Source organism: Delphinapterus leucas, chromosome X (assembly GCF_059928025.1).
Source record: "Delphinapterus leucas isolate spDelLeu-1000000601 "Yukka" chromosome X, BTC_Dleu_Yukka2, whole genome shotgun sequence".
Taxonomy (NCBI): domain Eukaryota; kingdom Metazoa; phylum Chordata; class Mammalia; order Artiodactyla; family Monodontidae; genus Delphinapterus; species Delphinapterus leucas.
This window is the reverse complement of record NC_143150.1, coordinates 40,231,551-40,245,788: the sequence shown is the minus strand read 5'-3', so window position 1 is coordinate 40,245,788 and position 14,238 is coordinate 40,231,551. Positions and strand designations below refer to the sequence as shown.

At 43.7% G+C, this 14,238-nt stretch overlaps 1 protein-coding gene across 2 annotated transcripts in view; it reads right to left on the bottom strand.

Annotated features, from left to right (window-relative positions):
- Window positions 1–8,610, bottom strand: part of MORC4 (MORC family CW-type zinc finger 4) — a 49,955-nt gene extending 41,345 nt beyond the window's left edge. For both annotated transcript variants that reach the window (XM_022566419.3, XM_022566421.3), the window contains exons 1-3: window positions 8,253–8,610; window positions 8,062–8,134; window positions 1,936–2,068 (exon numbers count right to left, since the gene is read on the bottom strand). In XM_022566419.3, the coding sequence (XP_022422127.1) occupies window positions 1,936–2,068; window positions 8,062–8,134; window positions 8,253–8,354 (308 nt within the window). In that variant the 5' untranslated portion in view covers window positions 8,355–8,610. The remainder of the gene's footprint in view (window positions 1–1,935; window positions 2,069–8,061; window positions 8,135–8,252) is intronic.
- Window positions 8,611–14,238: the final 5,628 nt, after the last annotated feature.

Here is a 14,238-nt window from a genome sequence, read left to right as displayed (position 1 = left end):
CATTTCTTCATGATAGCCTTTTTTTTTTTAAACATCTTTATTGGAGTATAATTGCTTTACAGTGGTGTGTTAGTTTCTGCTTTATAATGAAGTGGATCAGCTATACATATACCTATATCCCCATATCTCCTCCCTCTTGCGTCTCCCTCCCACCCTCCCTATCCCACCCCTCTAGGTGGTCACAAAGCACCGAGCTGCATGGTAGCCTTTTATGATTCCACAGACTAGATTAGATCCCTCGGCTATATACCCTCATAGAAACTATACTCTTCCTTCATAGCACTTACCACTAGTGGAATAACCTATGTAGTTGTATTACTAGTCAATTATTTTATATCTTTCTCATTAAACTGCCAGCCCCTTGGCAATAAGGATCATGTCTGTCTGGTTCACCATTTATCTCCAGTGACTCTCACAAAAGTGCTCAGTAAAAATTTGTTGAAAGAATCTGGAACAAAAGTTGCTGCAATTATTTCGAAACCATCCTCCTCCTTCCTCTTGCCTTGTAATTGTAAGCACCAAGTCTCACAGATGTAGTTCTACAGACAAAATAGAAGGTAGTAAGATTTGTCGGGCCCAGTATTTGACACCCATGTCACCGGGATAAGGTGTGGGGGGAAGGAACCAATAAGAGGATAAGTGATTTTAGAAAAAAAAACTAGTATATACAGAATTAGACACATAAATATTTTGGTTCCATCCCATCTAAAATCCTCTTTTTCGTTATATAAAATATTAATTTTAGGAGATAAAAGTGAGGCTATAAGTTTAAAAATAGGGCCAACTCCATACCTTCATCAACATACTGGCCGCATTCTTATCTCACTTCTAGAAGCTTTCCTCAGATATTCTTCTAATTCTAAGGATCTGAGACGTAAGGTACACAGATTGCTGAGTGGTAAAACATAACCAAATTTATAATTGGTTATGTCCAAATTTCACTTCTTTTCTTTGGTGGATCAAAGGGATTTCCCTACAAACAGGGTTATAGAATTAGAATACCTTCAAAGAGAACTACAACCAAATGAATTTTTTCCGTTTTTATAGTTCAGAGCCCTTTCCCTCCTCCACAGAACCCCTCCACTGGTACTCATGCTTCACACGCTAGTTCAGGAAGCCTCATGGAGAGTAATCAACCTCATCTGCTAAAAAAAGGAAGAGAGAAGGAAGGAGTTGAGGAAACACTCATCTTTTACTGAGTGATATGTGAAGATGATAAAGTACAAACTTACATTCTTAACTACAAACCTTTTAAAGTAATTAAATGAACTGACAGTGGCAAGAGAAATCTGTTATCACCAGCTTCAGCAGTTAGAAAAGAGAATTTCCTAACCTTGTAATTCTACTGCAAAACTTTCAAAGACTATGTGTATGATGTCCTCTATTTATCTTTCGTGGGGCTTGATTATACCCAGGCATGTTCATGGTTCAATCCATAAATTGTTCCAACGCCAATACTCCTGACCTAAGAGTGAATTTCAGTTAATATAAGTTTGCGAAGGTCTTAGACCAGTGAAGACCTCCAGGTTTTTACCCATGCTGTTCTTTTTGCGGGGACTCTCATCCCTTGTCCCCCTGCTTCTTTACCTCATTGAATTCTACTACTCACCCCTTAGATCTCAGCTTAAATATCACTTAATCTAAGAGGTTTGCCTGACCTCCTGGATCAGATTGGGCTCCCCTGATGAGTTATCTCATTGCATCCTATAATTTTCTATCATTTTTTGTTATGATTATTGCTTGACTGTCTGAATTGCCAGCTAGACTCTAAGTTCTGTGAGGGCAAGAAGAGTGACTATTTCATAACCTGTGTCCTGGCACATAACAGCAGCTCAATAAATATTTGTTGAATGAATAAAGGGAAAGGAAAATTATTAAGCCTTAAATAGAGTTCATGAACTCAAGACAAGAGAAAAAGAATGAAGACATCTTTACCTGAGCATTCGGTGTAGTTTATGAGGTGTCATCCCACATCCATCATCAGTAAAGGTCAAACAAGATTTATTCTTGACCTCCTCAACATCTATGAAGACCGTCCTGGCGGATACATCTGGATCTACAGCATTATCTGCAAAAGGTAGAAATCTGTGATATTAGATCTCTTTTTCTAATATTCTATTAAAATCTCTAGTTCAGTGCCCCTAAGGCATAGAAACTGTCCTTTATTCCCTTCATGTGAATGTCCCAGAAGGGAGCAGGGAGCATTAATGGTATAGGGAAAAATAGGTATGATGGCAGATGGATTTATGAAGCTGATTTCTAGATTTCATATGATGACTGATGTGCAATCTGCTTTCTCTCTTCAAACTTCAGAGACTGTGGGAAAAATAACTCCTCCATATACCAAGCATTTTGCTCCATTTTCATCTTATCACTTCTTGTCTTTTCAGCCACTTTACTGCTCACAAACGTATACAATAAGGGGTGATTATGGAGAAGAGTTGAATCTGCAACTTTGGTACAAATAGATACATACCACACGCGTTAGAGTTTATTGTGAAGATTTTATTTTTTACTTTCTTTTTACATCACCTCCTCCATTGAAGAACACAGATATTATCACCATCCTTGTTTATAGCCTAAGAGGCACTGAAAGAGTTACAGGTTAAAAACCAAAACACTAACTGCCTGCCTAAATCCCAATGATCGTAGTAAGCATGCTTAGAGGAGTGATTCTGCTTAGGCACTCTGTAATAGTCTTGAAGGTGAGGCTGTTTACCCTCATTAAATGGAGAACATAGAATTAAAGTAGGAAATATAAATACAGAAAGTTTCATGATTCTTTCTGAGTTAGGTCTTCACAATAGGTTAATTATTTAAGACTCCAAAGGCATCCAATATAGCCGTATTCTAACATATGTGCCATGTCTACAACCCCAGGGGGTGCCATTGTCTAATAGCCACATCTTTTTGCCACAGGTGCCAGTTTACATAATTGTCAGTCACTAACACATGTGGTACAAAAGTCTCATTAGGGCTCACTGGCCCAAGTGGGAGGGCAGTTTGTGCAATCTGTTGGATAGGTTCCTTAAGCACTCCTGTCTTTACTAGCTGTTTAATCAAGACAAAGACCTTCCCTTCAACCTGTTCCCCTTTCCCTGGGATCCTACACTGATTTACTAATACCATGTGGCTGGGCTGAGAGATCCGGGTAGGGTTCTGGTTGTGTACTCGTCCCACTACCAATGTTCAGATCATGGCATTTCTCTACTGGGAACATCCCTTACAAGCAAGAGAAGTATCGCACATATTAAAAATATCAGTTTTTATAACACGATTAACAGTATCAGTTACAACCACTTAAATGTGTGGAATGTCCATCAAATAAAACAAGGCAGATTAATTTCAAGGGCCACAATGGTGTTGCCAGAGTCACTGATAAAGCTGTCACCAAAAAGTCTTAACAGCAGAAAGGCATCACCGATAGCCCCAGAAGGGGGTTAAAAGGTCTGATATAGTCAATCTTTAAGGACTAGGTGGTGCCAAGCCTTGTGGCATGTGGTAAATCGAGTGGGTCAACTTTTGGCAGGAATTTTAAGTCTGACATGCGATAGTGGCTTTATCAGAAATACAGTGTTTTACTTTGTAATAAGAGGCAGCAGGTTTTTTTCTTTAACTGACAGAAGGATTCAGCATTGTGAAGCTGCCTACATTGTTCCAAGAAACTACTTGGCAAGCAGGCCCTGAATTGTTTTAGAACCTATCAATCACTCCTACTGGAAGAAAGCCAAGGCCATTGAGACTGATACCTTTAACTTGTCAACCAACAGGACCATCATTTCTACTTTGGAAACTTTGGACATAGAGGAATCTTTTTCTAACACTCTATGAACATTCACAATTCAAACATATAATACATATCAATTCCAATTCTACATTTATAAAACTGTACATTCAATGAACCAGCTTGCAGGCCTCTCACCAAAAGATCACTTTTATTTTTTCCCTTTTTACTGTAAATTTCACCCAAACTTTACTAGGTACTTTTTTACAGAAACATACCAAAGAGTTTTAATACAGGCATTTCAGGAGTTACAAGGTAACGGCCAGGAGCAGCTAGACCTTTTATCTCCTTGGCTGGAAGCGGGTGGAGTATGGGGGTGGCATGCCAGAGGCCAGGGTCAGCTGAAGCAGCAGGGAAAGAGAGATCAGCAGACAGGCCAGCAGCAGTAAGCACAGCTTTGCACTTACTTTCAGTTTTAAGTGGCCTTTCACTTGGCCTCAACAAATGAAATTGTAATAATAACAGATTGGCCTCAATAAATGAACTTATAATAATAAGGCACCAATCCGGTGGCTGGCTTCAATCTTACCTCTTTTAACCTTCCAAAAATTTATCAACACGTAGCATACGCTATCAAATCCTAGGGAATCTATCTTCTCCCATGGCCCAGCCCATCTAGCCTGTGAACAGGTAGGGCAGTGAGAGAACCCCTATTCCTCTCCCTTGGCCCACCACTTAGGTGAGAGGGTAACAGGGAAGACCCAAATCTGACTACATGTTGGATCTGTTTCTTTTACTTTAACCTTTGCTTTCCACTGCTTTTGTTCACTAAAAGGATACTGTCTATACACAGTGGGCTGCCGGGGGAATCCTGCCTCTCTGCCTGAATGTTAAACCAAAGTGCCTTTGTTCAGGGAAGCATCCTGACCCAGTCCACCTGTGGATGGCTGCAAGAAAGAAGAAATTAACACATCCCTTGCCCGAGACTGGCCATTCCAGAGGATATTTGCAAAACCTATGGCCTTTTCACTTTACCTCCTCATCTCCTCCCCCCTTCTGTTCTATAAAAGATACTGGCATCCAAACCCTGATAAGATGGTTCTTTTGACACCCTAGTCCGCCATCTTCTCAGTCGGCCGGCTTTCCGAATAAAGTCACATTCCTTGTCTCAACACCTCGTCTCCTGATTCACTGGCCTGTTGTGCGGCGAGCAGAGCGAGCTTGGACTTGGTAACAAGAGCTACACTACCAGGTCCTGGGATGTCTTTATTCCCTAACCTGGCCCACACAACCTCATGTGCTACCAGATCCCAGTAGTCTTATCTCTCGTAACCTGGCCCATGCTACCCTCAGTGGGAGGACTCTAACTTCCCTCACCCACCACTTAGGCAAGAGCATGAGAAACCAGACCCCAGGGACTCTATCTTATCCCCTAACCATCTGACCCCTGATCTTCTAAAAGAGCATTGTAACTGAAGCTTCATAGCTCATCATAACCCAGGAAGCAATGAGAAAGTGTCCCATGACAGAATCCTTGGAGAGACAGGATGGCGAGTGGGAGATGGCTTTGACGCAGCGCTTCCTCCCATGCCCTCCTGTTGCAGCGGAATAGCCTATGAGGATCCTGTAAGGTTGTCAGGGCCAAGCTGCAGCCCTACAGACATCCTGCAAGTATCTAAAACTGTTCTTGTCTAAAATTAAAGTCATCATCTTCTGATACAAGGCTATTCTTCTTCCTCTGTTTTCTCTCTCTCTCTCTCTCTCTCTCTCTCTCTCTCTCTCTCTCTCACACACACACACACACAGTGTCAGCATTCAAATGACCACAAGTTTGAAATTTCAGTCATTTTTTGTCCTCCCTCTCTCTTACCCTATACATCCTTAGGCTCTCTTACACCTTGCTATTGAATATTACTATTCCCATTGACACTTTCTTAGTTTACAGAGTTTCTTCCCTCTCATCTGGATTATTTTGATAACCTCCTACCTCGTCTTTCAAAGCCACGTCTCTCTTTTCTCCAATTCATCTTATACAGCGCTGCAAGATTAACTTTCCTGAAGCACAGCTCTGATCATGACATTCCCTTGCTCAGAAAACTTCAGATTAAAAGCTCAAACACCCAAGCCTCCCAGTCACATTTCGGTCCCAGCCCACCTTCCTAACTTCATTCCCCGCTTGGTACTTGGAGTAAAAATGTCTGTGTTTGAGTCCTGGGTCTGCCACTTACTAAACACATAATCTTGGAAAAGTCAATTAAATTCTCTGAGCCTCTGTATTCTTATCTGCAGGATGATAATAATAATAATGATGATGATGCCGTCTACCCCAAAAGATATAGTTAAAAATGTATTTATGAAAGCTCTATGTAAACTCTCTAAGGACCTATAGCTTTGACTATTCATGAACTCCATGCTCCAATTAAACTCAACTACTCAGTATTCTTCATGCCTTTGTTCATGCAGTTGTTCCTTTTGCCTGGAATGCCCTCCCCTCCCCACACCCATATCCACATGTCCCAATCCTTCAAATCTCAGCTCAAATGTCACCTCTTCTCCAAAGCCTTTCCTAAACCTCCTCTTCCTGGTAAGCTGGAAGTCATCCCTCCTTCCTCTGAACTCCCACAGCACCCAATGTGTCTATCTTTGCTGATATATCACTTTCTATCTTGCAGTTATACAAAGAATAAACCTTCTGTACATGTTTTGTCTCCCCTACTAGAAGATGAACCTATGTTGTATTCATTTTTGTACCCACCACAGTGGCCTTGCCCACAGTGAGTGCTCAATAAATATTTATCGAATGAATGGTTCACCAGAAAATTAATGCATAAGTGGAGGAGAAAACTATGAAGGAAAACCTAAAATGAAAGCTTCGGATTACCTGTTAACACTTTGCTCTCCCTTTTCCCTATTATTAATATGACCACAAATAGTTGTGATTTGGTTTTAAAATCTCTGTGTTTGTATGTATGTGTGCAGGGATGTGTGCGTATGTATTGATATATAATACACATGTATACTTGCACTTATACGGGTCAGCTTAGGCTAGAATTAGGTTAATACTTAAGGCAAAAATCATATATATTCAAAATTACAAATGGAACACTTTTTAAATCACCCATAAAGTTCAGTACACAGTACAGCATAAGTGCATATGGTTTTGCACAGTGCCACTGTGAGGGAACAACACATTTCTGGCTCTCATTTCCCACTAAGCAAATTGTTACTTTTTGTTACTTTTTCCTCTCTTTTTTTCTTTTTTGTAAGTTGCATGCACTTATATCGCATTCCACTATGGGTTTCCCTCAAGGCATGGTGCAAAACCTTAAAAATATAGTCCCTGTTCTCCAGGATTCAAAACGTGCCAATGTCACTTTTCCCCTTTCACCTTCTAATGAACATACATATTGTGAGCATTCTGTGTTATGGTCAAACTAATCATCAAAGCTCCCCATCACCCTTCCAAATAACTCTCCTGACCATCTCCTCCTGCTGCCCACTGACTTCTCGCCCAAGGCAATCCACACTGCATGGCCACAGCGATTGCTTAAGTTGTAACTGGGGCTCATCTGGGGAGCTTTGAAACCATTTTCAAGATTTTGTTCTGTGCTATCTTGCCCCATAAACATCTCTCCCTAATTTCAGCTTTTGAAACATTTGCAATGTGCTGCATTTTGTCCAGGAATGTTTTTCTTCTTTGCTTTCCACACAGTATTTAGCACACTGCTGCAAAAGCTGGTGTACTTGGCTTCAAGGGATCAACTGAAAACGCTTTAAAAGCAAACATCGGTGGAGCGAGAGGTTAAGTGCTCAGTATTCATTCCAGCGGTGTGAGGGCGCTCGTGGACCGCGGACCCAGCCCTCCGCAGTCGCAGGGAGCCAAATGCACTCGTGTCATCTCCTAAGAGATGTCCCATCATTCCCAGACTCTCTGGTCCCAAAAGTTAAATAACTCCGTCTTCCAGACCTTTCTTCATGCCCCTTTGCTAGCTTGGCGTCCTCCGTCTGTCGCCGGCCCCCGTGGAGCCCAGCTGCCTCAGGGCCCGATATTTTTATGCATCTCCTTTTGATTATTAACTACGCTATCCTAAAGTGCCCGGAACATCACGAGCCAGAGAGAAAAACCACACTGGAGTCCTAACTCTTAGGACACACCTTGTTTCTTCAGCTTAATCCGCGGAACCTCGTCCCTGGCGACGGAGCCGGGGCCGGTCCCGACGCCCCCACCCCAGCCCCCGCCCGCCCCGCGCGGCTCCGCACATTCCTCTCGCGTCCGCGGCACCACGTTGGCACCGCTGCCTCGGGCGATCGCGGCCAGGCCCGCCCTCGCCACTCACCTAGCAGCTCCGCGATGGCACTGAAGGGTCGCGTGTGGCTGCTGGAGTTGCTCTGTAGGTAGCGGGGGCTCATCTGGGGGCGAGAGAAGGTCCAGTCCCGCGTAAGGCCTCGGCCCGCCGGGCCCTCCCCGCGCGCCCCCCGCAGCCCCGGGACCCGCGCGCGCGTCCGCCCCCTCGGGCCCCCGACCTACCGTACTCAGGCGGATCCCAAAGGCCTGCGGGCCGCCGCCCGGCCGGGCCAGCGCGCTGCCCGGCGCGCCAGGGCCCGCGGGGGCCCCTCGGTACAGGAGCATTTTTTTGGCCGCCACGATACTCGTTTGCCGCCGCCGGACTCCTCGCCCGGCCGTCCCGGACTGGCCCTCGCTCGCTCCCGCTCGCAGCTGGCGGCGGCCGTCCGGGACTGGCCCTCGCTCGCTCCCACCCGCAGCTGGCGGAGGCGGGGCACGCTCCAGCCACCTGTCCGGGACGGGAGGGGTGAGGCCGGCAGCGCCGCGCGGTGGCCCCGCCCTGTCAGCACCTCTCCCGACCCGCGACTGCTGGGCCGGCCGCGGGGCCGTACAGAAATATGGCGACCTCCTGACAGCCGCTCCTTGATCCCCGCCCCTAATTAATTCTTGGCGTTTGCCATAGGCCAGGCCGCCGAGCGGGAAAGCGCGGGGGGAGGGGGCGGACGCGTGGGGAGGGGCGGGAATGAGGCGAGGGGAGGGAGAGGGTGCAGGGATTTCTGGAACAGAGTCCCAGTTCGGCGGTATGACTAACGGGCAGGATAAGACAAGTCTTACAAGTTCTAAAGACTATAGTTTTGCTATCTGGGGAGATAGCAGGCTCGCGTGATGGGCAAGCATTCGGACTATTTTGCCTCAAATGCCTCCAGAAACAGCCAGAACTTTCCAGAAGGCAATTGGCAAATCAACTTCAAAGCTTTGCAAGCGCGCGGGGAGGCTGTTTATAAAGGAGAAATTGGAATGCACTTAAGTACCCCAAAGTAGGGAATGGGTTAGGTTATGCAGTTTCCATAAAATGGAATACTATGCAGTTCTTAAAGGCCGTATTTGTGGATGAAAATTTATTCATGTGGAAAATATTCATGAGGGAATTAAGGAAACAGGAGGTCACCACATATTGTGTAACGTGATACCTTTTTTATTGGAAAAACAAGTACATTTATACATACATATGCGCGCGCGCACACGCACACACACACACACACACACACACCCTACAATGAGAAACACCTGAAATGATACATTTCAAGATGATATCTCCAGGTCTGGAATTATGAATATTTTCCCTTTTTTTCTTGTTTGTATTTTCTAGTTTTTGTACTATTAAACATACACTTTGATTACAGAGAAGAGATTTTTATTTTTTTTTAAATATAATGTTCCCTGGTACAGATGAACCATTATTTTACCATTCCTCTGTGATATTTCATATTGTTTTCCATTTATTTATTTTTGGCCAATGAAAAAAGTGCTGCCTCAGACATCCTCATGTACAGATCATGAATTTCTGGTGCAATTATTTCTACAGAATATTGTTGTGTCTAATAGCATGTGTGTGATTTACTCTTAACGAATACTGTAAGATGGAGGCAACTTGCCCTCCCAGAAGCAGTTAGCGATTTTGCCACATTCATAGCACTACATGGCTTTGATCTTTCAACTTTCTGTCAATCTTTTGAATAAAAAATACTATCTCGGGCTTCCCTGGTGGCGCAGTGGTTGAGAGTCTGCCTGCCAATGCAGGGGACACGGGTTCGTGCCCCGGTCCGGGAAGATCCCACATGCCGCGGAGCGGCTGGGCCCGTGAGCCATGGCTGCTGAGCCTGCGCGTCCAGAGCCTGTGCTCCACAACGGGAGAGGCCACAGCAGTGAGAGGCCCGCCTACCGCAAAAAATAAATAAATATAAAAAAATACTATCTCCTTATTGTTCTAATTTGCATTTCCCTTTCAGTGTAGTTGAATACCTTCTCAAATGTTTATTGTATATTTATATCCTTTGAGCATTATTTCCCCCATTGGGTCCTTTGAATTTGTCTTTTTTTTTTTTGGCATCTTAAATTTTTTTTTAAATACCCAAAAGTACAAAGAATGATAAAATGAATTCCCAGGTACTTATTACTCAAATTCAAAAACTGAATCACTTTGCTGTACACCTGAAACTAACACAACATTGTAAATCAACTATATTTCAATTAAAAAATTAAAAAAAACTACCAGAGCTTTTCTATATCTGCTTTATATATTCTTTTATTTTTTTATTTCTGTATTTTAGAGCAAATTTCAAACAGCATGTCATTTTACCCTATATACTTCATTGTCCTCTAAAAATATGGACATTTCTAAGATATACAGCCACAATGCCACTTTTGCACTAAACAAAATTCATAACAGTTCTTTGATGTTCTCTAATACCCAGCCATAGTCTGATTTCCTCAATTATCTCAAAAAATGTCTTTTTACATTTGGTTTGTTTAAATCTAGATCCAAACAAGAGGCACACATTGTACTTGGTTATGTGTCTTAAATCTACTTTAATCTAAAACAGTCTCCCCTCTTTTTTTTCCTTCATTCTATTGAGTTGTTGAAGAAATCAATTCCCTTGTACTGTTGAATGTCCTACATAATCATTTGTCTGTTTACTTATTTTTGTTGTTACTTAGGTTGCTCCTCTCATTAGAGGAATAAAGTTGACATAACTATAAACCAGAAGTTGGCTCTAAAGCCTTCAGTAGATTCCGGTACAAAGTTTTTTAAAACAGGAATGCTCAGAGATGGTGTTATGTACTTCCTATTGCAACACATCAGAAAGTACAGACTGTCTAACAGTCAGTGGTGTTCAGATTGATGAGTGGGTTCAAGCAGAGGCAGCTTGAACGGTCCATTATAAAGTTTCCCATCGATCTTTTACTTTGTAGTTTCATCAATTGATGTTCATTGCCTGAAAAAAATATTTTATTAGGGCTGCAAAACAATGATAAACTAATCTCATCATTTCTTGTAATTTATTAACTGTATCCCTCTGTACAGAATTTCTCCTCATCAACCATGGCTATTTGGTTACTCTGAAATACAATTCACATAGGAAGGGCAGGATAAATGCTTAATTCTTTACTTTTAATTGACAATTCTTAAAGAGTTGGTGCCTGTGTTGGATACTGTGATGTGCCAGCCCATCTCCCATTTCAATAAAGGACTTTTTGCCTGAGGTGCAGAGAGCACTGTTGGAAAGCTGCCTCTGTTAGCCCCTTCAGGGATTGCCGCAGGTACAGAGAGTTGCCTCACTCAACGTCACAAAGTTTTCTGGGGCAGCGCACAGCAGTGACTGACCAAAGAAAGGCTATAGAGGCTTGACCATCTCAGCTCAACTTGGGATAATTCGGAAGGGTCATTGTAACTCCAGATCTCTCTGTGGGGTTGACAGATCTCTCTGTGGGGTTAGGCCTACAGTGCAGCTCAACTTTCCCCTCTGCCCAGGACTGCTCCTTCCACAGGTGTTATTCCAAAAGACATCTCTTAATAGGCTTCTTGCATGCTACATTCTGTCATAGAGTTGCCTTCCTGGGGAACTCAAATTACGACACTTGAAACTGAGTGTTATCCGGGAAAGTCAGCACTTAGATGGGATTTGGGAGCTAGATCGTTCACTGCCCAGTTGGCAAGGAGGACCGCATCACAGAGGGGTAGGTGGATCACAGATAGCCCCCTGCCACAAGGTGGCAGTCCTATTATTGTTAAGACTTTCACCGGGTGGTGAATTGGGTTGGTATACTGGTAGAAGGGGAACATATGATCTGGTGTGATATATCAAGTATTTGAGAAACAGGGTGAAAGAGTAGCTATAAGACCAATAGAATTTGGTGGTTATTGAGCTCCAAAGAAGATTAAATTCCCAATGGAGACAGGTTTGCTATGCCAAAGTCAGGATGCTTCCTGGGAAAGCATAGGACCCTGACATACAGTTTGGGGATATCTAGATGGAGGCCACCAAAATCTTGAATCCCCAGATTTCCCTGAACCCTCTGAGCCTGTAGAATTGGCCTGACTTCCCTACTAATAGTCTCCCCACCCCTTACTTGGAGATGATGCAGAGCTTCTCCACCACAAGACAAAATGTACCTTCACTTCCCCTCTTGGCCACTAGGCCTATAACAAGGGTTAAGGCATAGCATGAACATGCTAGGCTTGATAAGGGAGGAAAGTAACTATGTCCCCAGGAGCTGCATGGCCTAGCCTGCATAGATCGGCAGGACCTAGAAAAGTACACATAACATTGGATTCTGAGATCGCTTGTTCAAGGGAGCTAGACTATAAAGTTGGAAGAGGAGAGTTTATCAATGTAGGAACACTCCCCTGGAAAATAGGATTTAATACCCTGGCAAGGACCACAAGAGTTGGTGCAAACTCACTACTAGGACAGCTCCTACAGGTATAGAAAACATGATGGTCCACACTAAGTGAGGTCGAAATGCCAGCATTGCTATGGAAATAGTGGAATAAGGGATGAAAGGATTCAGAAGTGAGCATATTGGAGTGGACATACTGAAAAGACTGCAAAACGCAAACAGAAAGGCACAGGATACACCATTTACCACGGCTCTGAGAAGCATGCTGCTGAGAGGGCTACCGGCACCACTAAGAAATTCAGTGGTGGTTCTCCTCTGTAGGTTCGGCCTGTCCAGAGGAGAGGCCATGACAGTAGGCTCACTATGGCAGTGGTCATTGTAGAGCTCTGAAAAGACAGAGACCCTATGGCTGAGTGTAACCATCAGAAGTCAGGTGGGTGCAATTATCATAATGAGTGCAAGGTCGGCAGAGAGGTTGGTGGAGAAGCCCAAGGAGCCTGAAGTGCAGTTATGGAAACCATAAATAGGACGTGGCATCATAGGGGAAGGATAAATGAGCAGGGACAATAAGTGTCCATTCTGTGGCCTTCATCAAAAAATCTACAAACAATAAATGCTGGAGAGGGTGTGGAGAAAAGGGAACCCTCTTGCACTGCTGGTGGGAATGTGAATTGATACAGCCACTATGGAGAACAGTATGGAGGTTCCTTAAAAAACTACAGAGAGAACTACCATACGACCCAGCAATCCCACTACTGGGCATATACCCTGAGAAAACCATAACTGAAAAAGAGTCATGTACCAAAATGTTCACTGCAGCTCTATTTACAGTAGCCAGGACATGGAAGCAACCGAAGTGTCCATCGACAGACGAATGGATAAAGAAGATGTGGCACATATATACAATGGAATATTACTCAGCCATAAAAAGAAACGAAATTGAGTTATTTGTAGTCAGGTGGATAGACCTAGAGTCTGTCATACAGAGTGAAGTAGGTCAGAAAGAGAAAAACAAGTACTGTATCCTAACACATATATATGGAATCTAAAAAAAAAATGGTCATGAAGAACCTAGGGGCAGGACAGGAATAAAGATGCATACCTACTAGAGAATGGACTTGAGGACACAGGGAGGGGGAAGGGTAAGCTGGGACAAAGTGAGAGAGTGGCAAGGACATATACACACTACCAAATGTAAAACAGAGAGCTAGTGAGAAGCAGTCGCACAGCACAGGGAGATCAGCTCGGTGCTTTGTGACCACCTACAGGGGTGGGATAGGGAGGGTGGGAGGGAGGGAGACGCAAGAGGGAAGAGATATGGGGATATATGTATAGCTGATTCACTTTGTTATACAGCAGAAACTAACACACCATTGTAAAGCAATTATACTCCAATAAAGATGTTAAAAATAAATAAATAAATGTCCATTCTGGTGAGGTTTTAACCAGCACTCTTCTGTCCGGACCGAGCATCCATAATCTTCCTTGCACAGTGACCCACTGCCATTTCTCCCTCTCAGCCCAGCACAACACTTGTGAAAGCCTTGTTTGGCCCTCACTCTTATTTGGCTCAAGTCTTGGAACTTCTAAAAATGCCCATTTCCTGGCCTTCTTTTAAGGCCTGTGGTCCATCTGTCTCGCTTGCTGTGGGGCATTGTGAACGCTGCACTAAGTATTGGCCTGTTTACTACTTGGGGGATTTGATATTTAAACAAAAGCTTTGTGTCTTCCCAAGTACTTGGCCTCCTGATTGTTAACTGGGGTCAGAGGCCTCCTCTCAGCCCCTCTCCAGCTCCCCAAGACAGAGGGGCGATCCGGAGGGGCCCAG